This window comes from Colletes latitarsis, chromosome 4, assembly GCF_051014445.1.
Source record: "Colletes latitarsis isolate SP2378_abdomen chromosome 4, iyColLati1, whole genome shotgun sequence".
NCBI lineage: Eukaryota > Metazoa > Arthropoda > Insecta > Hymenoptera > Colletidae > Colletes > Colletes latitarsis.
The window spans coordinates 33,363,195-33,389,077 of NC_135137.1; the positions used below are offsets into that span (position 1 = coordinate 33,363,195).

The 25,883-nt window shown below is 37.1% G+C and overlaps 3 protein-coding genes across 3 annotated transcripts in view; 2 read left to right on the forward strand and 1 right to left on the reverse strand.

Annotated features, from left to right (window-relative positions):
* The first annotated feature begins 3,344 nt into the window (after positions 1-3,344).
* On the forward strand, positions 3,345-9,732 carry Pld (Phospholipase D). The gene is made up of 15 exons (XM_076763723.1): positions 3,345-3,595; positions 4,040-4,250; positions 4,413-4,773; positions 4,847-4,967; positions 5,464-5,887; positions 5,953-6,188; positions 6,372-6,639; positions 6,734-6,896; positions 7,030-7,290; positions 7,369-7,645; positions 7,710-7,930; positions 8,054-8,290; positions 8,371-8,611; positions 8,686-9,015; positions 9,089-9,732. Exons 2-15 carry the CDS (start codon positions 4,079-4,081, stop codon positions 9,188-9,190), a joined length of 3,414 nt encoding a protein of 1,137 aa, XP_076619838.1. The 5' UTR covers positions 3,345-3,595; positions 4,040-4,078; the 3' UTR covers positions 9,191-9,732.
* A 1,661-nt stretch (positions 9,733-11,393) lies between these two features.
* U3-55k (U3 small nuclear riboprotein factor 55K) lies at positions 11,394-14,212 on the forward strand. Its single transcript, XM_076763263.1, has 8 exons — positions 11,394-11,521; positions 11,697-11,812; positions 11,886-11,989; positions 12,067-12,294; positions 12,886-12,995; positions 13,075-13,271; positions 13,347-13,684; positions 13,763-14,212. Exons 1-8 carry the CDS (start codon positions 11,471-11,473, stop codon positions 13,993-13,995), a joined length of 1,377 nt encoding a protein of 458 aa, XP_076619378.1. The 5' UTR covers positions 11,394-11,470; the 3' UTR covers positions 13,996-14,212.
* Positions 14,213-14,257: 45 nt separating this feature from the next.
* Ephrin (ephrin) overlaps positions 14,258-25,883 on the reverse strand; it is a 63,170-nt gene continuing 51,544 nt past the window's right edge. The window contains exon 5 of the mRNA XM_076763264.1: positions 14,258-24,342. Coding sequence (XP_076619379.1) covers positions 24,185-24,342 — 158 coding nt within the window. The 3' untranslated portion in view covers positions 14,258-24,184. The remainder of the gene's footprint in view (positions 24,343-25,883) is intronic.

Sequence of the window (25,883 nt, forward strand, 5' to 3'; positions counted from 1 at the left end):
ATATAAAGTTAATAAAAATATTTCATATATTTTATCAAAATTGTGTAATAATCATATTGCGTAACATTTATTGATAACATTAAAAAACGCGAGTGCAAGAAGACCCTAACCTGCACTAAAAAAATATAATTGATGTTGCTGCTCACGGGTATTTTTCATGCCCGTGGTCACTTGACTCGTCAAAAATACTAAGTATACAACTGGTCACCCGTGTTGATTCGGATCTTTCATCCTACAACATGATTGGGGACCAGAGGAACACAAATAGCATGCGACTCACTCCAATGATGAACTTGTACCTCTGGAATGACTGCATGATGATGCTGCTGCTGCCCAGTGGAAGTCATCAAAGCCCTCTGCATAGTCCTGCTATAAAGAATAAAAAAACAATTATAATCTATTGTTAAAGTTATAGAGATTTTTAATTAGAAATTTTTAAGTATAAATTTATACTTACGTTGTTCGCTCGTGGTCCATCGCCCGATACCCCCCCCCCCCCCCCCCGGGTACTGCTGCTGGTTTTCAGGATCACATTCAGAGACTGTAAGAAAACTGTAAGAAAACAATTAGAATTTATTGTTAAAATTGTAGAGATTTTTAATTAAAAGTTTTTAAGTATAAATTTATACTTACATTGTTTACTCGTGGAGCACCGCCCAATAATCCTCTTCAGTGATGCACTGACTCTAATTCCGGTAACGAAGAATTTTAATTTCAAATTGAAAAAATAATTAATTTGATTAGAAAGTATTAAATTACATTAACGCGACCGAAGATTCAAATCGGCGAACAAATGACTCTATTCTCGCGATTCAGAAAACAAGGAGAGCCACGATGCTCTGGAAATAATTTTAAACTGCGTAAGAAACACTGCTTCTATTCTCGCGTTTGCCTAACACCGTGAACGACAACGTACTTGGGGTCACTTTGCCCCGAGAAACAAACTTGTTGCTACGCACAATCACTGAATCTACCGGCCGCATTGCGCGCGGCCAACAAATTTCCTGGAAAAGGAACGCTGAAAAGAAGAGGACAGGAAAGAAGAAATACAAGAAGCACACCTGTGCTTCTCCTACTTGTTTTCTTTTTTCTTCAATGTTCGTCAACAGAAATACTGCTTTATTTAGAACTGCTATATAAGTCGTTACGACTAACCGTAAAAGGTTAATGCCACGAAGGCGAAATATTCTCAAATGATATGATTTTTAACGATAAAATATTCACGAAAATAATTACTTCACAGTAAATATTCAATTTATAAATATTATATCACTAACTTTCACAGTTAGAGTTGTAGGAATGATTATATTTATTTTATCGAATGTTTGAATATATCGTAATTTTTATAAATATTCCAAAATTTACAAAAATTAAAGTTCGTTAATTATTTATGCTTTAATAGCACATTACAACTACGTAGTTTCTACGTTTTCTTAAACTTGCATCAAAAATGTATGCAAATTACAATTACAACAATTCATAAAGAGAGATTTATAAACAATCAATTTAATAAATAATACTCGCGACTAGAATACAGTTAAATATAAACCATTCCAATTTACTCTTAATGTCTACCGTTAGCCATTCCTAAGTATCATACTATCGAAAGAAAGAAGAATTTGATATATATCGAAAAAGGTGAAAAGTTCATTAACCATTTTCACGATTCATCTTAACACGGACTGATTATAAAATTATATACCAACGAATGACTTAATAAACAGATAAAAATCTATAAATATTAATATGTATGTTAATTTTTCTAATAATAGGTTAAACGTTACCAATATTCCCTTTGAAAGTCGAGTTATCTGCCATCTACCATGGTGTCGTTTACGCGCCAATACATTACCAATATTCTCTTCGAAAGTCGAGTTATCTGCCATCTATGGTGTCGTTTACGCGCCAATATTCCATGGCGTCATATTCCAATGAGAGACTGCCACAGAAATAAAATACAAATTAAAGTCAAATGCATTGCAGTAAACGTATCTAATCATAATTAAACAATAATTGATGTACAAGATACGTAATATCGTTTAGAGAAATCAAATACCGAATCAACGAATGTTGTTACGATCAAATACCGTCAAATACCGAATCAACGAATGTTGTTACGATCAAATACCGTCAAATACCGAAGAAAACGCGCGAAACCCGATTCAGTTTTTCCCACAATTCTGATTCAATTTGTAGTAAAAACGTATTAATATTACACGAAAGCACCGTTAGAGAATAAATGCGAGTAGTAATAATGAGAAACTATCAAAATGTTAGAAATACGTACTTCGTTGGTTGCGAAACGCCGGCAGGTCTAGACATGTCTCGACAGGTTTGAACATGTCCTGACATGTCTCGACATGTCTTACTATTTCAGTTTATGCAACACAAATGTCGTTTCCTCATTATATCCAGTAACGCTCGCGAATTGGTGGGAAGCTCTGATGTCTGGGTTAGGAAGTAATTCCTTAACCTTCCATTCCAATAGGAGAGACGTAACTAAGTAGGAGACTGTAATTTCGCTGTGCTCGGTAACGCTCGCGAGTTAGGTAGCGGAGTAGGGGAAGTTCCGATGTCTCCCGAAGTTTGTATTTCGGAAACGAATAGGAATACCCCTAAAGAACGAAAGCGTACTTGACAACGCAAACACCTTGATTTTAGAACCATATTAATGGATGATATAATGTATAAATTAAATATAACTCACACTTTTGTCGATTTATAGTTGCAGATGATAAGATTCTTGAATCTACTAAGATTATTCACTTCAATGGTTACTTAAAGTAACAATTCACAAAGTCGCATTTCACTCACCATATCTGAATTACACGTTTTGGAATAAATATATCTTTTATAAACCATAAATAAGAATAAAAATAATATAAAAATCAGTAGTTTTACAGCGCACTCTATATTTAGGAACATTAACGCTGAGAATTATGTTTAACCTAATCATCGACGTCGGTAACGTCAACAAATTCACGAATTTTGCTTCTGATGCGATATCGATAAAAGTTTCGATCAAAAATCATTTATGGTTCTAAAGTCAAGATGCTTTTACATTACTAAAATTAGTTATGAACCGTATAATACATCGAAACCTAATCTTCAGATTTAGAATCTGGAAAAGCAAACGCGAAAAGTTTTCATTGCTCGCAACTCTGAATAGAATTACACAATTTTGGGCATTTTATATGTTGTACCTCTTTATTAAAACAAACACAATCAATGATTATTCATATTATTCATTAATTCAAATTATTAAATACATCTTTGCGTTGATATTTTGTACCTAAAGATCGAAAACAACTACCATACCGATAGATATATATACTTGTTATTGTACATACATCATTTCGATTACTATAACGAGGCACACATGCGTACGTGTCGTAAGCTGTCACATAATGAATACTGATCACATCGAATCTGTAATCAATCGCGACAACAATTACCTATGATAATGGAATTATCTGAGAAGGTTATATTAAACTCTCGTAATGTGTAAAATTTATTATTTTAAATTTGTGTATTAACGGATAAACTTTGTATTTGTAACCTTAATATTGTCACATGTAACAATAACAAATAATCTGTATCCTTTTATAATATTATACATTTATTAAAATAATTTCCTGTTCACGTTTTTCGTAGATTATAAGAATCCGAACAAATTTCGATGAAATACGATTATTCCTGTCTCCATGTAGATACCATAATGTAACAATTTAGCGAAACGTTTATTTCTCTCTCGTTACAGTAAACTACGATTAACTGGATTTATAGCCAACATCCTAAACCCCTCCCATATGCGTCAGATTATTTCTGAGTCAAGAAAATCCATTACTTCTATGTCATGATACCTTCTTTGTTCAATTGAAAGTTTTATCTACTTCTATATGTTACTCATGACACGTATTTATGTTTCGAAAACCATGCGCGTTGTACTTTGTATCACAATCAGTTGATAAAGTCAAACGTATTGGCAAAAAATTAGTATTGTTACTCAAAGAATTTTGACTTAACAATAGGTGCTTAGTATGATTGATACCAGTGATTTTTTAATATATTAGTAATCATGTCTGATACATCAAACGAAGAAAAACCTGAGATCAGTAATATAGATCGTTTAGTTTCTAATGATTCTGAGTTTGATGATGCATTATGCGTACCTGATTCTTTGGAAATTACTCTTAATGAAAATGATGATATTGCAAATAATCAAAGTAAAGAGGAGATCGATAATACAGGTAAGTTTATAATTACACTAATATCCCGTTTAATGAGATAGCATTGTGCATTGTCTTATTGTATTTATCACTTTTTTGACTCTTGTTATACCCATTAACATATTTAAGATTCTAAACATGTTAATTAGATACACTTGTGTGTGTGTTTTTTGTCAATAATAGAATGTCCAGGTGTGATACCTTTCTCTGCTGTACACGACTTACCGAAAAAGTTTAAAAGTCAAAACCGTAATGTTTTTATTCCTGGTGAGCAAGTGCATGTGAAGGTCATAGATAATGAACGTAGTGTAACAACCCATCCTTTGAACCCAAATTTGTACACCATAGAATTTAGGCATGGTCCATTCACATGGACAATTAAGAAACGATATAAACATATTCAGAATTTACACAATCAATTGAAAATATATCGTGCTAGCTTGGACATACCTTTTCCAACTAAAAGTCATAAACAAAGAAGAAGTAGTTTGAAAAGTTTAGGAGATGTAAAGGAGAGAGGAGGTCGTAGAGGTGCATTGCCAAGGTATGAAAGCTTGCTTGTATATGAGGAATTTGTTTTCCCAAATAATTAATAAATAAAACAAATACTTCTGTAGATTTCCAAACAAGCCTGATGTTCTAATACCTTACGAACAGCTGGATCATAGGAAAAAAGTGTTAGAAGAGTATTTGGCCAATTTATTAAAAATAAAAATTTATAAGCATCATCCAGAAACTGTAAGTAAACGCAATGTACTATTTGTGCTTAATCAGTTAACTGTTTCTGACGAGTATACTCGTCATGAAAAAAGTGCAAAATTTTGTGTTACGACGAGTATATTCGTCTTGAATAATAAGTAGTGACAATTTGCAGTTTAAATTGCAATTTTAGTGAAAACTAAAATATATTCGTAAACTTCAAGATGTTTGAAATATTTTGAGGTCCGTCGAAATAAAAGGAACAAATAAAAGTTTATAAATAATATAATATAATAATATTTTTCGTAAATGTATCGTAGTCATCATAGAAGCAATTACGGATTCATATATTGTTTTAAACTATGCAATAAATGGCGCGGCTGTGGTGTAATAAGTGGATACTCTGTTTGACGAATATACTCGTCATCGCTAAATTTGTGCAACGCAATTTAGATACGCATTTTCCAAAGAGGTCGAAACAGTTAACTGGCTAAATGTATTACTCACTACATGCATAAAATTAAAAATTTTTCAGATCAATTTTTTAGAAATCTCACATTTGTCATTCATAGCAGACTTAGGAATGAGAGGTAAAGAAGGAATTATTTCAAAAAGAACTGGATCAGGAGCAAAGTCTAGATGTAATCTTTGTGGACTGCTAGAAAGCATGTGTTGTGTTACATGCACTCATTTTTGTACATATTTATGTGGGAAATGGCATTCGCGACATCTTGTTGTAAAAGATACTTTTGTTGCCTATATTAGACCTAAAGATGGTAGCATAAAATCAGTAATTCTAATGGACAATGGCTTTGGAATCAGTTTTGGCTTGTACACAACAGGTTTAAGAAATGGTATGCAAATTGTAAATCTTAGCAGACACATAGTAATTAAATGTTGGACCAGAAGAAAGGCTAAAGAATGGATGGAATTTATACAAGAAGTTAGTAATAAAGAAGGCAAGTTCTTTAAGTGACAGAGTATGAACCTATTGTATTTCAAATAATGAATTGCATCACTGCAGGTCGAGATTTTATACAATCAAATCCGCATAATTCGTTTGCACCTTATCGTTCGTCTATACCAGCCACTTGGTTTGTCGATGGGTCAAATTACATGTCTGCTGTAGCAGACGCATTAGAAAATGCTAAAGAAGAAATTTTTATTGCAGACTGGTGGTTATCACCTGAAATATTTATGAAAAGGCCAGCTATTAACAGCGATTATTGGCGACTAGACAAAATCTTGCAGAGAAAAGCGGTAAGTATAACTACGAAAATACCTTCGAAACTATTTAAACCATTCTATATATTTTATTATATCCTTTAATGTATTAATTCTATCATAACGAACCAGGATATTTGGTAAGGATCCATTAAAATGTAAATTACTATAATAAACGAAGAAGGTTCTGAGAATAACTATAATTAATTTTTTATTTAGTTCGAGGGAGTAAAGGTATTTATAATGATTTATAAAGAAGTGGAAGTCGCGCTAGGGATAAACAGTTTTTATAGCAAACAACGACTTGTAGAAAAATGCTCGGAGAATATAAAAGTATTGCGTCACCCGGATCATGCAAGAGTTGGTGTGTTTCTTTGGGCACATCACGAGAAAATTGTAGTTGTTGATCAAAGCATTGCGTTTCTCGGAGGCATTGATTTATGCTATGGTCGATGGGATAATAACGAGCACAGATTAGTAGATTTAGGTAAATCAAACTTGAAACTAAATATTTGTTAGTGTTTACAAAAAGTATTAACGTTATCAAGTTGATGCGGTAACATCATTTTTTTCAATTGTAGGTTCAACTCATCACTCTAGTATTTATATTCCATCCAAAGGTAAACTCACAAACACCAGCAGCAAAAAAGTAGCGACTGCTAAAACAAACAAGCATGTCTTGTTACCATTAGCTATTGCAACTAATACAATTGTAATGGCTACTACAAGATCTATACCTGTATTGTAAGTTTCGTATAATAACTCGGCGGTCGTGGCATGCTGAATTATCGAATATTGTGTTCAACACAGCCTGACTTACGACCGCAAACGGTTAATATACTTCGTAAATCTAGATCAGAGAAAATGAATTTTTTAGGCCTATGATAAATACTAAAATGCCAACGCCACTATCATTGCCGCAATTAAACCCAGAAGATTTAATGTTATTGCAATCGCCAGAAAATGCTGATACCGTGAAATGTAATACACCGAATACAGAGCGCAAAAATCTATTTGGTATGGCTAAAGATACTGTGGGCAAAGTGAAACAGAATATAAAATTAAAAAGGCAAGAACTAATTAACATGGTATATAGCCCGCACGAGGGAAATAGTGACGATGAAGATGTTGTGGATTGGTAAACTAATTTTCTCAATAAAATACGTATGATTTTAAAAATTAATCCAGCCTTACAAACTTACTCAAATTGTTTCAGCATTACGATAGAAACGCCAATTGAAACCAATGAATCAGTAATATATGATGAAGTTGATACATTTTCGGAGTATCCCGGTACAGCTAAACTATGGCTTGGAAAGGACTATACAAATTTTATTGTTAAAGATTTTAACGATCTCGAGAAACCCTATCAAGATTTAGTCGATAGGAGCACAACTCCTAGAATGCCGTGGCACGACATCGGAGTCATGGTGCAAGGTGCATCAGCCAGAGATGTTGCCAGACACTTTATTCAGCGTTGGAACGCGATCAAGGTAAGAATTGTTAAACATTTAATAATCTGGTGCACTAACCTGTTTATATGATCTGCATTGGTAGATGGAGAAGGCAAAATTGAATCCATGTTATCCGTTTCTTCTTCCAAAATCGTATAACGATTGCAGAAGCTATGCGCCATTTATTGATAGAGCAGCTGTACATAACGTTGAATGTCAAGTGTTAAGATCAGTTAGCTCTTGGTCCGCTGGTTTCCTCGATTCCGAAACCCTGGAACAAAGTATACAAGAGGCTTATATACATGCGATCAGTAAAGCTGAAAGGTACAATTAATTTAACAGGATGTGGCATTTAAAACAACTCATCCGAGTAACTCATTTACAGTTATTCGGATGGCCTGTTTAGGTATCTTTTTCTGCGTAGATTTACCAGTAGAATTGTTTTAGGTACATATATATAGAGAATCAATTTTTTATAACACTTGCATCCATGGAACGAACCGTGGTAAAAAATCGTATAGGAGAAACACTGTTCAAACGAATTTTACGAGCCCATCGAGAAGGCGCAGTATTTAGGGTATTTGTAATAATGCCTCTATTGCCAGGTTTTGAAGGTGAAGTTGGAGGACCAAGTGGCACAGCCTTGCGTGCTATCACTCAGTGGAATTACGCTTCTATATCAAGGTAAAATTCTTACGTGAAATCAAATTTAAATAAATATTATACATTGACCGAAATATGTGTGTTCTTTTAATTAATAATAGAGGCAAAGGTGCCATTCTGAATCGATTGATCGAAGCGGGAATAGAAGATCCTAGTGAATATATCACGTTCCACGGTTTAAGGGCTCATGCAATGTTGAATGGCACATTGGTGACAGAATTAATTTATGTTCACAGCAAGCTATTAATTGTAGATGACAACACGGTCATTTGTGGTTCTGCTAATATTAACGACAGAAGCATGATCGCGACAAGGGACAGTGAAATTGCAGTAATAATTCATGTAAGTATTATCGATCCCAAAGTACCAAAGGTTTAGATCATTTACTAAGATTGGACATAATTGTATAATTATAGGATCGAGAGTTTGAAGATGGAAGAATGAATGACATATCGTTCCCCTGCGGTAAATTTGCAGGATCTTTACGAAAAGAATTGATCTCTGAACATTTGGGGTTACATAAGACGAGTGAAAATATAAATGTGAACGATATAATTAAAAAATCATTCTATAGAGACGTATGGTGTGCTAGAAGTAATCGAAATACGGAAATCTATGAAGAAGTGTTTCATTGTATTCCTACAGACAAAGTTGTGAATTTTTCTATGTTGAAACAGTATCAGGATGGAGAATCACTTTGCTCATCAGACCCACTTCTTGCTCAAGAAATGGTTGAAAAAATTAAGGTAAAAATGGTCATCGAAATTTTCGTAAGCATTACTTTCATAAAACTAATGACTTTCTCCATGATTGTTTTAGGGTCATTTGGTGAATATGCCACAAAACTTTTTGTGTAACGAGGATTTGAGACCTGCTGCTAGTACCGTGGAAGGTATTATGCCAACAGCTTTATGGACATAGATGTTTCGTACTTAAAGTCTAATGCTAACAACGTTTGAATCAGTATTTTTACTATTTTTTATAATTGGAAAGGAGTAATTGTTATTATATATTTCATTGAAAAAGAGTACAAAAGTTGTACTATAGTTTTTACTAAATATTTTATCAATTGTGACTGAATATTTGATCATGGACTCCAAAGATATACAAATTGTACTTGCTAAAAAACAAGTTAAAAGTACTTTTAGGCAACTAAAAAGCACTTAACTGTAACTTATTTATAATGTAAATAATTTTACTTTAACATTCCATAAAGCCTACCTCTGTAGAAAAAAGTGATGTTAATATAATTTACTGTTACTAACCGTTATTAATTAAAAACTAATTTTATTATTTTTGGTTTTTAAAAATTACTTTTTACCAGTGCTTGTGCGTTTTATGTCGTAAAAGAGTACGTTTCTAATAATATTTAAACGTATCTTTTAATCAGTTGACTTTCGTATTGTGAATTCTATTTTGTAATGCTATTTATTTATACTGACCGATACAAAGAATAAAGACAGTGTGCAACATTAAATAAAATTGTTTTCTGTTCATTTTTTTAAAAGATTTTAGTTTTTTATAATGTCCAACTTCAGTTCACTTGTTCTTCTACCATTACAAATACTAGTTATTAACCGAAAACGGTGACGAAGATGGCAATTATTAATTAATTCGTGACTGAGTGATTGATTGCCGTCGATTTTCATCAAGACCGCCATTTTCTCGTCGAAGCATGCAAACATTTCTAAAATATGTCGTAAACTTATTACAATGCAATTAAATCATTTACATTGTTCATATTTTTATCTAGATAAAAGTTTCGAATAACGAATAAAGGATAAGGAGCTATTCATTCGTTAGTCATTCAGAAATAAAACTTGGAATTTGAATTAACGAATGAGCAAATCAAAATTTAACGGCTCGATCAAATAAATCGCTATATGTTTGTTATCTTATCCATTATTATATATTTATATATACTGATTTTATGAATAATTACCATCGATGAGATCTTTTCTAACTTGATCCGAAATTATTGCACTGCCCGAACATTTATTTGAAAAATCGACTCGAGACCAGGGTACCCGCACACCCTTATTAAACATGGCGACAATTACGATTTGAAAAGCGATCGAAACGCTGATCGATTTGAATTTGAAAAAGAAGCTACATTTATAAGAATATACGAAGAGAATCGCACCCGATTTGCTCACATTATTTACTATGTAGTTAATAATTGTATTGCCCACCTAATACGGCTAGACGCGGTTATTAATTACACACTAAATAATATTTAAGTAATTTAATTTTACATCGCGTTTAATCGTTTTGTCTTAGACTTTAGATGGAGGTATATTTAAATATGAAAGACTTACTCGTCTAAAGTTCGTAGCCCTCTGGTAGTGAATCGTAGGAAGCATTGTTATATTCTTTTGGAGCACTGCAAAACGAGTTCCAGGCATAAATGCCAGATTCAGCACCCGGTGCTTTACTCACACATGGCATGGCACGCGTACGTGAGCTCGTGGAGTTTCGGAAAGTCGACAAAGGCAAACTGACACATGCTTTCTTTCTCGATTATTCCGAAGCTGCTCGAAGTAATTTCGAACCGCCTCGTGAGAGTCGAGAGAGAAAGGCTCACATTTGCCTTCTCGCTCTTAACAACTGAAATCCGACCTCCCGTCTACGGCATACGATTTGGAATCTTGAGCCGTGATTCTCGACTGTCCAGACATTTTTATTTTCCAACCTATGTAGGCGCACATAAGCAAAGTACTTACAATGGAAAAAAAATTTTGTAAAATTTATTTTACGGAAATACACGTTTTAAGACCCCCTGATCATATTTTAATTAATGATAATTTTCAAGATTTAGCAGAAATAGAAATTCGTCAGGAGATAACGGAAATTCCGATTCGACATGGCCATTAGAAAATAAACCAAGTATTTTTAAAGAAATTCCCTGCTTGATCGCCCACGTTGAATCTTATACAATAGCGATGTACATTATAAGACGCTGGTTCATTTGAATCTTGCTCCAAATTTTAATGGAGTTACATTAATTCCCGTCGCGACACCATACGTATTAAGCCTAATTCACACGACAGCATAACACTAACAGTAGTATCTAGTTGGAAAGTCGAATATAACATAGAGACTTTTTGAAAGCTATTGTTGGTAGTGCTTGTGTATATGAAAGATATGCCATGTGGTTAAATTGAGATAGGTTAATCACTTTAAAAATATTCTTAATATACCATGTCATTCTTTATTCGAAATCATCAGAATGCTGGAGGGAAACAAAGAAAGGTATCTTATGTATTTACACTTCTTTATAAATTCATAAGAAAGTTTATATTTGTGTTCATGTGTACAGTTTATGTTATATGAAGTCATACAATTTCAATATAAATTAATCTATAAATTAATCTAAATATATCTATGATATACTACTTGTAATAATGTATTTGTGTTAATTTTTTAGTTTAATAGTCATGCTAGTACATTGAAAAGGAAGAAGAAAAGTGGAAAGAAATCTGTAGCTGATGATAATGAAAGTATTGCTAGTACAGATGAAGAATTTGCAGAAGAAAATCAGAGGTAACATGTTTTTAAAATCAAATTAAATATTTAGTATTCATTTTAAGATATTCATTGTTATTATGATTTACAGAAATAATTCTCAAGAATATGAAAGCGAAGAAGAAGAAGAAGAAACTGCCCAGGAAAAGCGTATAAGGCTTGCAAAGAAATATCTTCAACAAATTGAGGAAGAAGGTAAACTTTTAATAAGGTATTTCTTCATATTTTCGATATATTTGGTCACATTCTAACTTTATTTTTGTAAACTATAGAGAAAGACAGAGCAGAATTTGAAGAGGGTGCAGTTTCAAAGAGATTACGTGAAGAATATTTAGAAGAAAAAGGACGGTTACGAAAAACTGTAGCATCAAAATACACAGGCTACAGTGAACCAGTTACATTGCAATGTAAGGAACATAGAGATTCTGTTACCTGTTTATGTCTTTCTAGTAATGGAAAGTTCTTGTACTCTGGATCAAAGGATGGCAGCTTAGTAAAATGTATGTAATTTTTAATTACTTCACCGATACATCCGATTTTTACTTCAAATTTTGAATATTCTTCTAAATAAACACTCGCGGCCGACGACATGAATGTCAAAATGGAATGGATGCCAAATATAAAATTTTAACTTCGAGAATTAAACAATTTCCAAGACATTAATAAAGAATTGTTGGAGATTATTTATGCCGCCACCTAAACGTATATAAACGCATACAAACATTTTCGTTGTGTAGTAACTCTCGCGTATTCGTCGATCTTTTTTCTACTAGCGACATACAATGTTTTAGAGACATCAAATTTTAATTTTGTTGGTTGGAAAATGGTAGTTTGCAATATATTATTCTAATCTAACCGTAATATGTACAGTATCGCACTCGTTCCGAACTGCAAGCGACTCCACACTCGATGATGAAATAAAAATAACTAAACCTAACCTTAGTATCTCGCAAATTGTTAAAATCCCGAAGCTAAAGTTTTATATTTGACATTAATTCCCCCTCTCCTCTAACCCCTTCAAATTTCATATTGTTCGGCCGCGGGGTCGAAAGAACAGTTCGAATTTTATTTTATCTTGCACTATACATTAGGGTCATTAAAAGAAAGAACCAAATTAAAATCCATTAAGGGGAAAAGAAAAACCCAAGATGGCGTGAAATGCGTACAGTGCTTGGCTGTTAGCACTGATGGTAAATTTTTGGTAAGACTATGAAGGAATATTCATTTGTAATACATTTAAATCCATAAATATATTTGAACATCAACTTTCATATTTAAAGGTAGTAGGAGATAGTGGTTGTAAAGATATTAGAGTATATTGTGCTAATACTTTAAATCATATAAAGAATTTACAAGGTCACAGAGGTAGCGTGACTGGATTAGTTTTTCGTAAAGACACGCATACTTTGTATTCTGCTTCCGAAGACAGAAGCGTAAAAGTATGGAATTTAGACGATATGGCATACGTTGAATCTTTGTAAGTGTTCTTTCTCTTGAAATTTGATCCAGGGAAAGCCATTGAAAAAATGCTATTATTTCGTCGCTTTGTTAGATTTGGCCATCAGAATGGAATCACATCGATCGATGCATTAGCACGAGAACGTGCTGTTACGAGTGGCGGTTTCGATGGGACAATTCGAGTTTGGAAAATAGTCGAAGAATCACAACTTATATTTAACGGGCACAGTGGTAGCATAGATACCGTGAGGCTCATAAACGAAGAAAACTTTCTGAGCTGTGGAGACGATGGGCAATTATGTGTCTGGAGTTCTTTAAAGAAAAAACCTTTATGCTCGATACAGGACACGCACGGAAGAGATGAAACTAACAATCAACCTATGTGGATTTCGAGTATAGCCACATTACTGAATACAGATCTAGTCGCATCAGGTACTAAATATGTATTTCTGATGCTACAGGATTTACCTGCATCGCAAGCAGTTATAATTATTATAACATTAATTGCAGGATCACGAAATGGCATTATCAGATTATGGCAATGCAATGAATCCTTTAGATCGTTGAGTCCACTATTCGAAGTTCGGTTAACAGGCTTTGTAAATTCACTATGTTTCACTCCAGATGGAACTGAACTTATTGCCGGGGTTGGTCAAGAGCACAGGCTCGGGAGATGGTGGCGTATACCGGAAGCGAAAAATAGTATTGTTATAATACCATTAGTTCAAACGAAAAATAAATAATTTATATAATACAAAACAAAGCGACTCAATTGTATATTGTTAAGTTAAATTGTTATGCAGAGGGTATATAATTTTTGATACGTTTAATATAGATGTACTTTTTTATGTAAAAGGAATCTCGTAATCTGTTGTTACTATTACGGCCCTTCGAGTACTGCCTGAATCTTCGATGCTCCGTTGTGATTATTTTTTTCTATAAAACCGCATCACGTACGAATGCTTTCGATTCGTTGGCGTGCTAATGAAATAAAACAAATATTGGTCCACAGTACAAGTATTTATTTATTCTGTACAAAAGTTGAGTTATAAAATATTATGTCCCCATTTTAGGTCTTGTTCTTAGTCTTGTATACCATGCCGTCTTGAGTTCGTTCGTATAATAACAATTATCGCCGCAGAGGACATTAGCGCTTACGAGAAAGAAGCGGTTCGGCCTTTGATTGATTTGCGCTACTGGCATTAAAGCAGAGAAAACACGAGCATCGATAGATCGACAGATTTCTCCCTCATTCCTGCATAAACGCGCGTGTCCTCGCGCGAACCTCGGGCTCACCGTGTACATTATAAATCAAATCGACTTTTAATTCGCATATTTATTCGCGTCAACAAAGGGTACAGCAAGTGTACGCTACTTCGTGTGCATTCTTGTAATAAGTTTTCAAACGAGTGCGACAATATGTAGGCCTTTCGATACGGCTTTCTCCGTTTCACGTGCTTCAGTTTCTTTTTTTTTTTCATTTTTAAATTTGTTTACCTATCTTTAGATCTTAGGATCGCGAGTTTATTTTTCCACAGATGAGTGAGACAACATTGCTTTTTGCCCAATTAGTTTCTTCCTCGTTGGTTTTAATCCCACCAAAAAAGTCTTTATGTACCTTACTCCGATACGTCTTGCCTAAAATGGTTTCCCTTTTGTCTCGTTTTCTCGCATTTTGTTCCAAGTAATACGGGCGCGATTTGTACGCTTCAAATCGGGTATCGCTTTCTTTCACTCAACACTTACTTTCGTTCCATTTTTTTTTTTCACCCCGCGAATTCATCCAATTCTCTCGCAAATCAATTGAACTTGCTAATCAAATCGTTGCTTCGAATTAAAATCTAACGATAAATCATTTTTCCCCGAATTGATCGAACTCGTATCGATCCTTTGTTTCAAGCGTTGGCGAAGGAAATGGCTCCGATTAACGCTAATTCTCGAAACTTAATTCTAACTTTGTAACATATATCTTGCTTTGTCGTTGCATTTTTGATCAGAAGTGCCGTTTGAAGAAAAAAAATACATCTCAGTGTATTTCTTTGGCAGTGAAGTACAATATGCGTGTAAGACAAGACTTATCGAAGTGATCGTGACGGTTGTAAAAAGGCTAATGGCGAAGGATAAAAGGATAAAAGATTAGGCAACGTTGGTAATTGTATTTCATTTTAGGCCTGCTACAGAAACTCGATAATAAAATTGCTTATAATCGAACACCGAGCCCACTTAGCCGCTCAAACCTATCAAGAACGTATCGTCTATATATTTAAAAGACACTACAAACGTCCACAGATCAAATGAGTAAACTAAACAGTATGGTGGGGAGAGCTACACAGTGGCCTTGAGCGGTCAAACAAGTTTGTTCGTGTTGTTTTTGAAGGAATCGATGGACAAATGAAATCTTCGTGGAAAGATATAAGGTAAGTCCTGTCTTACGTAACAACGGTTTTTCACCAAGATAATCACAACGAAGGGTCGCAAACCGTTGTCAGACGCGAGTCGTTTGGGTAAGTCGAGAGATTCGTTGTCTGCGAAGCATACACGGCTAAAAACCTTAGGCGAATGAATGGAGGCTTAATTAATCAGATCGAATCGATTGAAACAAGTGGCATGGCCGCGTGCCCGTGACGAACGTCGGGGCAACGCGTCCCGAAACACAATCATCTTCCTTCTCGGCATCGCGAATCGTGAGATTTCGTATACTACACGCCGCCGAAATTTTCCTAATATGTATACGCTATGTACATTCGATCCCATAAAGCACACGACATCTGATACAGTCGACGAAACGTTTATTAACAATTACCGCTCGGTACCACTTTTTTCCTGACGCGATACCCAAACAATATATTCAATGATTCCACGGTATAAAAAAGTATCGTTGATATGTACTGGATACACGTAAAGCAATTGGAACGTTCGATCAATATTGATTGTGCCAAAATCAAATGAAAATTACCCAACCGTTGTTAAACCGAAGATGGGTAGATTTTTATTCTGTTATTGCTGGCATTTCGAAAGAAAAAGTTAATAAAGGAGAACTTTTAGCGAATACTCGAGGCAATACAAAATTAGCGAAACGATTAATTTTTGATCGACATTCGATGCACCGTGGACAGTGGCGTAACTAAGGGACTCTGATTTTTTAACGAACGCAATATCAGTTAATTTTTAATTTTTGTTTAACTGTACATGTTTTTTCGTGAATGTAAGTAATGTGTAATAAATAGTCAATACAGTTTTGTTGGTTATTTTCATTTAAAATATAGTACGAAATTTAGAGGGAAAAATAAACTTTCCTCCACGAGGGGCCAGAATCGTGGGTTGGTTACGCCACTGATCGTGGATATTATGTGCTTTGCAAGATATACTACTCGTGAATGTAGAGCGTTTATCCATGTTAGACGACGTTTCGACTTTCGATGGAACGTGGAACGATTTGGAGCGATTTGTGTGATCACGTATCGAAAGACTCGCGAAATTGAAAAATGCGATCGAACCGGATATCCGTTTTCGCTGCGACTCTCACATTCCTCCCTCCCTCCCTCCGTACGAACCTTCCCATCTCTCTTTCAACATTCGTTCTGCAGGGTAGGACAACGAATAATTTACGACTACAATAATTTGTCAATCTTCCGAGGGCATCGACGACAATAATTGAAAATGGCAGTTTTCGGTTTACTCGACGATTCACGCGACGCAAGAATAACTCGCCCGAAGAGGAACCATCGTTTGTGTATGTGCGTTAGAACTGTTTGTAAATCGTTGAGAACATGCAACGATCGACGATTGAATCGTTTGTAACGCGATGTCGTAATGTAACGTTGAATTTGAAAATAATTATGATCCAATGTACGCGAGTTCCTCTTGCGTCTCGTACTTACAATCTTCTAAAAATGTAATTACAGTAACGTTCAAAGATGCACACCTAACATTGATAAAATCTTTCTGAAAAATCAGCGCAACAAAGAGTGATATATCAGAACTTGTTCGGTTTTCGCAAGCAGTTTTTCGAAATCATCGTCGCGTTCTCATTCGTACAAAAAAATATACGCATTTCCAACGAATCCAATGGATCCACGATGCATTCGTGAAACCTCTAGTTTTTTTAACAGGCGAAAGGCGTTTCCGAGCGATACTTTGTCCTTTTTTTTTTTCGTTGTCAATTTTACACCAGGAACCCGTTAATGCCTGTCGGGATAGAATAGGAACAGCGTGACACGCGATTTCCTCAAATCCACCTATCGTTCGGCACCGTGAATCCTTCGGTTCGTGCAACCCACGCAAAAGTGCCCCATATGGCCGATAGCATTAAACGCAAAAAAGGAAACCTGATTTCTCATCGAATCCGCGAACTAGTGCTCGATACCCTGGTCTGAACCGCGTGGAACGTGGATCGCAGGCATCTCGTCCACCGAGAGTATTTATCCTTTTTGTACTAAACGATTCGAGACGACTCGCGCAAGGTACTTTCAAAACGAAACGCGTCGACACCGACGTCCGTCCGCGGCGTCGACGTACTCTGATGCGTGTGTATGTGTGTGTACTGTGTCCGTGTATGCGCGTGTAACGTGTGTTAGGGGGGACGCCCGGTTGCCCTGTCCGGCATTTTTACTTTTCTCCAGTTACTTTTTTGTTTCTTTTGTTTACTTTCGTTTTCCATCGATATATGTGACCATATCGACATACATAATACAATATACCTATATAAATCGCGCGACGCCGACGAATCTGCGCTCAGGCGTCGTCGACACTCTTCTATCCTCCTCTCTTCGGCTAGTGAGCCTCACGCACGTGCGTTTTACGTCGCGTGGCCGTCGAGATCGCGTCGCTTCTCTGTGTACGTGTCTGTGTATGTATGTTTACGAGCGTAAATAGATGCCTTTTCCTTCTGTTATGGCTCGCAGCATCGCGAGAAACGCTCTACGCCAGCTTGAGAGTGTGCTTACGCGATTCTGCTTGTGCCCCGCAATGTGTGCCAATGAATACGTGTGTGTGAGTGTTTGTGTGTGTGTGTGCGCGCGCGCGCTGGCGTGTATACATGTGACTGTGTGCGTGTCTTGTATGTACTTCATGAAGATCGATTTTTTACGTTTACTCTGTTACGGTTAGCTGCAATTTTTTTGTCGATTATGTGTCTTTTTTCCAGTTTTTTTTTGTCTGCTTGGACTGTTTAAACACTATTTCGCTACAAGTGGACTACCATTATGAAATTCTACGCTACTTTGTATTGTATTGTATTGTATTGTAATGCTTTGTAATGAACGACTGTACTGTACTGAACGTGCATACTGGTGAGCACACGCAATCTATAAGATCCCGTTTTACGGATGCCACACGTGTACCGCGTTACTGTTTTCCGCATTTCGCTTTTCCTTTTCTATTTTATTTAACGTGGACTGTGCTCTCTGCGAATCGATAAAATAATACTGTGTAAAACCGAGTCACCTGTTTGTCAGTTAACCACAAGGGTCATTAAAACCATCGACAGATTCGTTTTCCTAAAATTAAATACTTGAAAAATGGCTGCTGTCTACGTGTTTCGTTAATCGATTAAATTACGCGTATTGTCCTTGTAAGTTTTCTCAACGATATCGCGAATGGCGTTTGACTGACGTGGAAACATATATAAAAAAAAAGAATGCACTGATCCACAATAACGCGGCACCCCGTATGCCCTCTGTGACCGTGATCGTATGTGTCATGTAATGTACCTGTTACAAAATTAATATATGCAACGTGAGAGAATTCATGACCTGGCTAAAAAGTGTGGTTCTGTATTCAAACGTTCTCATTTAATTAGTACTTGTGTTCTCGGTTATGAGTAATAATCATACTTTAATAATAACCACTTCGTGTTTTCCATCTTGTTAAAAATCTTAGACATCAACGTACATTCACTTTTATAATAAATCGTTATTAGAAACCTATCCTCGTTACTTGCTATGCATTTAATATAAATTTCATCGTGTTATCGTTATTGATCGTAATCTTTCTTTATATTTACAACGACGTACCTACGAAATCATCTCGATCCCTTTTTACGCTCAATAATCCGCGGCTGTGTTGATTCGACGCGGTGGATATAATTGATTCTCATGTTATATTTCACTTCTTTTCTCGTTACTTGTTTTTTATTTCGGTTTCTTTACCCTCTGTCTTGAGAAGAGAGGAACAAGCCCTTCGCGTACGTAACGAGAGTACGTGCTGTATCTTCCATGAAGACCTTTAAACCTCCTTGACATTGTTCCTGAACACGCACACGAGAGGATAACACAATGAAATAGCAAAAATGAACGATAAAAATCGTAGTGGGGGGGTCTCGGGGATGTCTTTGGAATCAAACGTGAAACCTGTTCCTCGTGTTTGTTCTTCGCGAATCTGTTCGAAACGTGCGGCTTGCAACGTGTGTACGCCATTAATGGGTGAAGGCTAACGAGCGACTTAATTAACTGCTCCCCGGGTACGATCGTACCTCTCGACACGTCGTTATCTTTAATTCTCTAATATCGAATATCTACATATACTTTCCCACTAACGATTTAAATACTTTAGACGATGCTTGTCTCTGTTTGTGGTTAAAAAAATATGTCTCGAGGAGCAGCGTTTCACGTGGTCGGTGACGGGGCGTGGATGAGGTGCTTTGGAACGGATCGGTCGAAACAAAAAGAAGGAAAGAAAAATAAAAATGAATTGCAGTGAGTGACCTTGTCTATTTTCTATCGATAGTTCGAGTCTATATTATTGTTATACTGTATTCACCTATCGTCCGTAAGAATGAGTACCATTCACATGGATCTATGTAACTTTGCTGCATTGCTATTGCATTTATGTAATTGTTTACGGATTTCCGTTGGCTCTGATTAAATTCGCTATCGAGACGATCGACGATTCGTCGCGCGGAGCAGCCCTTCGATACACATCCACGATTCGATGTGCAACCGTTGTGTATCGTTGATCGTATCGTATATCGAAACGTAATTGCGCTTTGTATAACGCGCCCGTCTGCGAAACAAAACTCTGAGACCCGCAAAGCGAAGTTGTAACGAGAACATTTTGTACATACATCGCGTGAATGCTCCTACTGTGAGGGTAACGCACGACATCTAGGGGGATCGTGACACTACAGACAACTGATATACGCTGAGGCGCTTCGAACGCTTTACACTGTGCAGGTGATTGTCTTTGGGTTTTCGTTTTGCGGGTTGGTCAGCGGTCGAACAATTCTACGACTAGAGAAACTAAAAAGAAACTTCGTAACGTAACAAAAAAAGGACAAAAAAAAAATATGAATCGTGGGGCAAATATCGTCGCGACTGTTTCCCTTCATCGATCGCTCGCACGATTACGGATTGCTATTGCGATTAACACATGGGGCATAGAAGTACAAACTGTAAACAGACAGGCGAACGGACAGACAGACAAACAGACGTGGATCGGAGGCATGTAATACTTAGGCTTACAATACTGTAATGGATAACATTATACACGCATTCAATTTCCGACGTTTCCTTCAACATTCCCGGCCAATCGTTGTCATTGATTTTCACCGGTTGTCGCGCAGTATTAAGGACGATGAACCATCAATGAACGATGAAAACGAGTCGGTCAATCGAGCAGCCTTCAGGATACATTTCATTTTTTTATTATCTACGATTCGGAATTGGGGTCTCTTTTTCTCTCGTACTCTCTCTCGTTCTGTCTCATACGATATACCTATCTCTCTCCGCATACTCGTATTTACAATAATTCGTTACTCTAGTTACCGTTCAGTTGATCTCTTTCCCTTGGCCGACGCGAAACAATTCTGCTCGCCGTTCTTCTTTTCCTTGTATCCTCGAACGCTCCTCAGCCATCGTACGCACGTTTTTACGCGGGAGAATAACCGTACGCGTTGCTGCAAGCTCCGTTCAACACCGTTTTCCACGTGCTTGATTGTGATTTCGGTAACGATTATGCTCACTGTGTACTTCTCGCGTCGCTGAAATCGTATCAGCGTAACGGAATTCGGCGAATTACGATCGATCACGCGTCGAACGAGATGCATCGATGCGAGGAAAAGTGTTGATACCGTCTTCTACGAAACGACGATTTCGCATTCCAGAGGGAAGCACGCATGGACGTGCACTGTGTATGCGCGAACCACGACAGAGGTCGCGTCGAACGACCAATACTGTATTGGCAGGAACGCGATTTAAAGCTTAGAATTAGGTTCACGCGACAACGTTTGCCGTTACAATGTGTCGTCGTGCGAATTAATCCGAGATACTTGACGTTTGCTATGACTATGGCAGTACTGTGTTCGGACAAAAATGGAATCCATGATCGTGTCGCGTGATCGTCGACTCGCGACATGTGAACAAGCTTTCGAAAGATCGGCGGCTATCGTAACGTGAACGGAGCTTTAACGAAGAGGGCGCTGTTATCGGCGTACGCGGGACAGATCCGAGCGGAATGGCGTGTAACGACCGTGTGACCACCGTGCATGTATACATGTAATCCTGTACGTTTTACAAATAAATTCGACCTGCACGCGCGTACGTACTGTTGTTGCGCGTATGGAAACGAAGTATCTGCGTGGCGGTGGACAATAAATAGAGTATAAAAAAAGAAAAAACAAACAGAGACAACCGAAGAGAACGATGTAGTACGAAGGACGATACAATGGCCGACGATCGCATGGCCGATTGGAGGGAACTCGCGAACGCGGCACAACCTGCGGCACTCGCGTGTTCAACATTTTGAGCGACGTACACGAGGAAAACTAAAAGAAGAAGAAGAAAACAACGAACGGTGGATGATCCGATGATGACAGGGTTCGTGAACTCATCTTTTTTTTTTTCTTTGCTCGCGTCATGTCGTTTTACCCCGCCGAATACGTAATTTATTCGCTATTGAAATTTGATATTTTTACTAGTAAATATAGAATATCGAGTGTGATTATTCGTAGCGTAATGATAGCGGATAATAAATATAATACAGATCTATAGATCGAGTTCGGTATGGTACAACTATGATACAAAAATTTCATTTCTCGCATCTCGCTCCGCGATCAGTCTCTCTTTCACGCATTATCATGCTTTCTCTCGCTCCTCCTCGCCCGTTTCTTTTTCTTCGACGAATCCGATCGAAGCGAGGAATATCGGAATTTCTCGACGACGACGAAACTTGACTCGTTCGTGAATGGGTCACGGTTTCGGGGAACCGCAGTCGGAACTTAACAAAAGCTCGTCGCACGTTACACAGTTTTATGACACTCACAATTTAATGGGCGATCCTCGTGTTCGGTGTACACGCGTCTCCCACTCACTCACTCTTCCATTTTCACTCATGCTGTATCGCACTCTTCCGTGTGTCATATAATAAGATTTACCTAGTATACGGCACTCTCTTAAATCCCCTTGCCCCGAGTAGGGGGGCAAGAGCCACTTGTACATATTCATTAGGAATTTATTTACACGCGTGCTAATTATCCTGCTCGTGATCTCTAACGCGGCTCGAACGGTCCTTCGTTCATGGCATATTCGTTCGACTCGTCTCGATTCAAATATCCGTAATCAATCGAGGCGAAACAGGTCATACGTGTAACAATTTACCGTACGACTGTTCGATCCCCAACTCTATTAAATAATTAACTCATCGTTATACATTCTTAAATAATTTTTAGAATTCAATGTTATCATTTTCTTTCATTGTCAATTTTTGCAGTATCTTCTATTTTTCTTTTTCAGAAACGGGTCATACGTGTAACGATTTACCGTACGACTGTTCGATCCCAACTCTATTAAATAATTAACTCATCGTTATACATTCTTAAATAATTTTTAGAATTCAATGTTAACATTTTGTTTCAATTGTCAATTTTTGCACCATCTTCTATTTTTCTTTTCCAGTGCTTCTTCGTATAAAAACGATCGTATACTTGGATGCGACTATCGACGCAACTCGTCAAACGACTCTTCATTGTACGATAAATCGTAACGAGTATGATCGCCATTAGACGTTCATGTCGATTACAGTAACTAATTGCAATTAACGTTGGATTTAATGCATCGGTAAATTGTGATGCGTAGATCTGGATGGACGTGATATCGAGAGTGCTGCGAAAAAGAAGGATTGGTAAGTGATTTATAAAGTTATTTCGGTCGGTTTCAATCTCCGCGTAAATATCCACAGTCCGATCTCTCGAAACAGAACTGAAATGGCTACTTTTGTCGCGATCTTAATTGCCATTCGTACAAAGGATCGTTCGTTCATCAACGTCGTACGCCAGTCGTACGATACGATCGAAGTTCTCGCGCGTACGAGAGACTTCCAAAGAATTTTGCGTGTTTCTCTGGCAGGTGTCTCTGCCGTCGCGTTTCTCGTCGGAGGATAGTTAGCACGCTGTCCACGACCTCGTTTTCTTTTCTCGTATTTCGAATAAATATCTAGAATAACCGTAATGATAAGAAGGACAACCAATACGACTACCATTTATAGTAGTGATAATAGTGGGCATACTATAATAGTGTCTACTAGTAGCGTTTCTCCTCGTTTCGTCATTCCTCGTCTTTGTAATCTTACTATCTACGTCTTCCGACTTCTTTCTTCGTTTGAATAGTTAATATGGCGTTGCTGCTCGTGTGTCGTGCGTGTCTCTCTTCTCTCGACGTTCGTTTGTCGCTCTTCTTTACTCTTTCCCTAACCACCTCGTTTTTTTTTTTTATTTATTCTTTTTCTTTCGCCTTCTATTTTTCCTTCCGATTAAGCTTTCTCGTTCTCTCTCTCTCGAGGCAGTCCGACCATAAAGTGGTGCGCGTTTTATTTTCACGATCGAGGGGCGGCAGCGCGGGGTTAAGCGCGTGCCTCAAGAAATTAATTAAACGTAGGATAATCACAGAAAAAGGGGTTTCGACGTATGGGGTATACGTTCTCGTCGGTAGTGCCGTCGCTTCACCGCAATAACTGCGGCAGGATCGTGCTGATCAGTAAGCTTCCAGTCAGCATCATCAACAACTGGCTGTACCGATTCTCAACCCGGCTGGAACTCGACCCGTTGTAGGTCAATTCTTCGTTCTTCACCACTTCGTTCGGGTGGTCCGAATATTCCTCTGTTGGCACAAAAGAATGTTCATTACTAAACGAAACGATATTAGGCAAATGGATACGTTTGATAATTACAGGATCATAAAGGAAGAAAGAAGAGGATGCTCCTCGATGCAGTTATCTAAGTCTTAACCGGTCGGTTAAGTTGCATTTATATTCTAATGCTCTATTTTTAAAATTTGTCTGTATTAATTGTAACTATCTGAACCTTGCATATCTTGTGATAAAAATAAAAAATTATATTCCACAGAAAAGAAGAATCCCAAGAATACCAAATTTCCTAAATTCCTACCCAGCCACTTGGTACAAGATATTTCATTCCAGAGCTAGAAAACGCCGATCGGTGCGGAAATTTCAACTGGGATCCAGAGTTTCTTCTACGAGTGAGTAATATTCATCATGAATTTTATACTTTGCCACTTTTGAATACTAACAGAGCGTACCAAGATATGAATGATGTAAATTTGATATAAGGCGTGCAATTTTAGGAATAATTTTGATAGATGAAGAGCACTAGAATTGGATCCTCAGAGTATATTGTTAAAAAAAGTGCAGCATACCAGCAATGAGTATGGTAGCTATAGTAAAATTTCAATTCTTGCACAAAATTTGAAAGATATTTTTCACGTAAATTCTGACAAAGCTAGGTTTTGGGTAATTAATGAAACGACCTTATAACATTGAAAAATTAATTTTACCTTGAATAGTATCAAAGTTATATATGAAAACGAATTAAAGTCCGACTTTGGTGCACTTCCTCTATTATCGGACGATCGAATCGTCATTGCGACAAGCGGTACCAACCAGACCGCCTTGAGTAATTTGAGTTCGACAGCTCGAGAACACGAATTCTCAGTCGCGCCGTGGTCCAACATCGTGGCTCGTTAATGATCGTGCTGCCTATCGGTGAAATGCAAATGCGACCATCAGCGGTGCATTTTGAAGTCGAATTATCATAGGTGTCGACATAAGAAGGGCGAGCAACGAGTCGCCGGCGACAGATGGTTGTCGTGAGATCGTCGAATTGAATTCTCCTTTTTGTCCGACTGTTCTCCATCTGGCACGTGCGCAAACGAAGTGTCCCGTTTAATCCATTAAAATTTCTCTATTTGGAATTCCCCGTATTGCGCTCAATTTACACCACTGCTAGCTATCTATCGAATATTGCATCTTTTCTGTCGATATCAACAGTCTAGTATCTCTCAAGCCTTAGCTTTCTTCGAACTCTCTTGAATAGAATAATTATTCTTTCTGTTACTTTCAACAGAAATGGAATAGAAATCGTTAAAGTTTTACTGGTCCACGCGATATCGAATCGTTTCTGTTTCGAATAATATTTATAATATTTATCTTCGACGCCTTCTATGTTTTTAAATTCGAAAAAAACCAATTTTCCGGATGCAAGGGCGTCGACGCGTGACAAGGCGTCCCGTTTCCAAAGTTTTCGCGTGCGCCGAGGCAATGCACGCTTTTAATAATCGCTCTTTTCGATGTAATTTTACTCGAGGCATCGGACCGCCTGTAATAAGTAGAACAAGGTACGGGG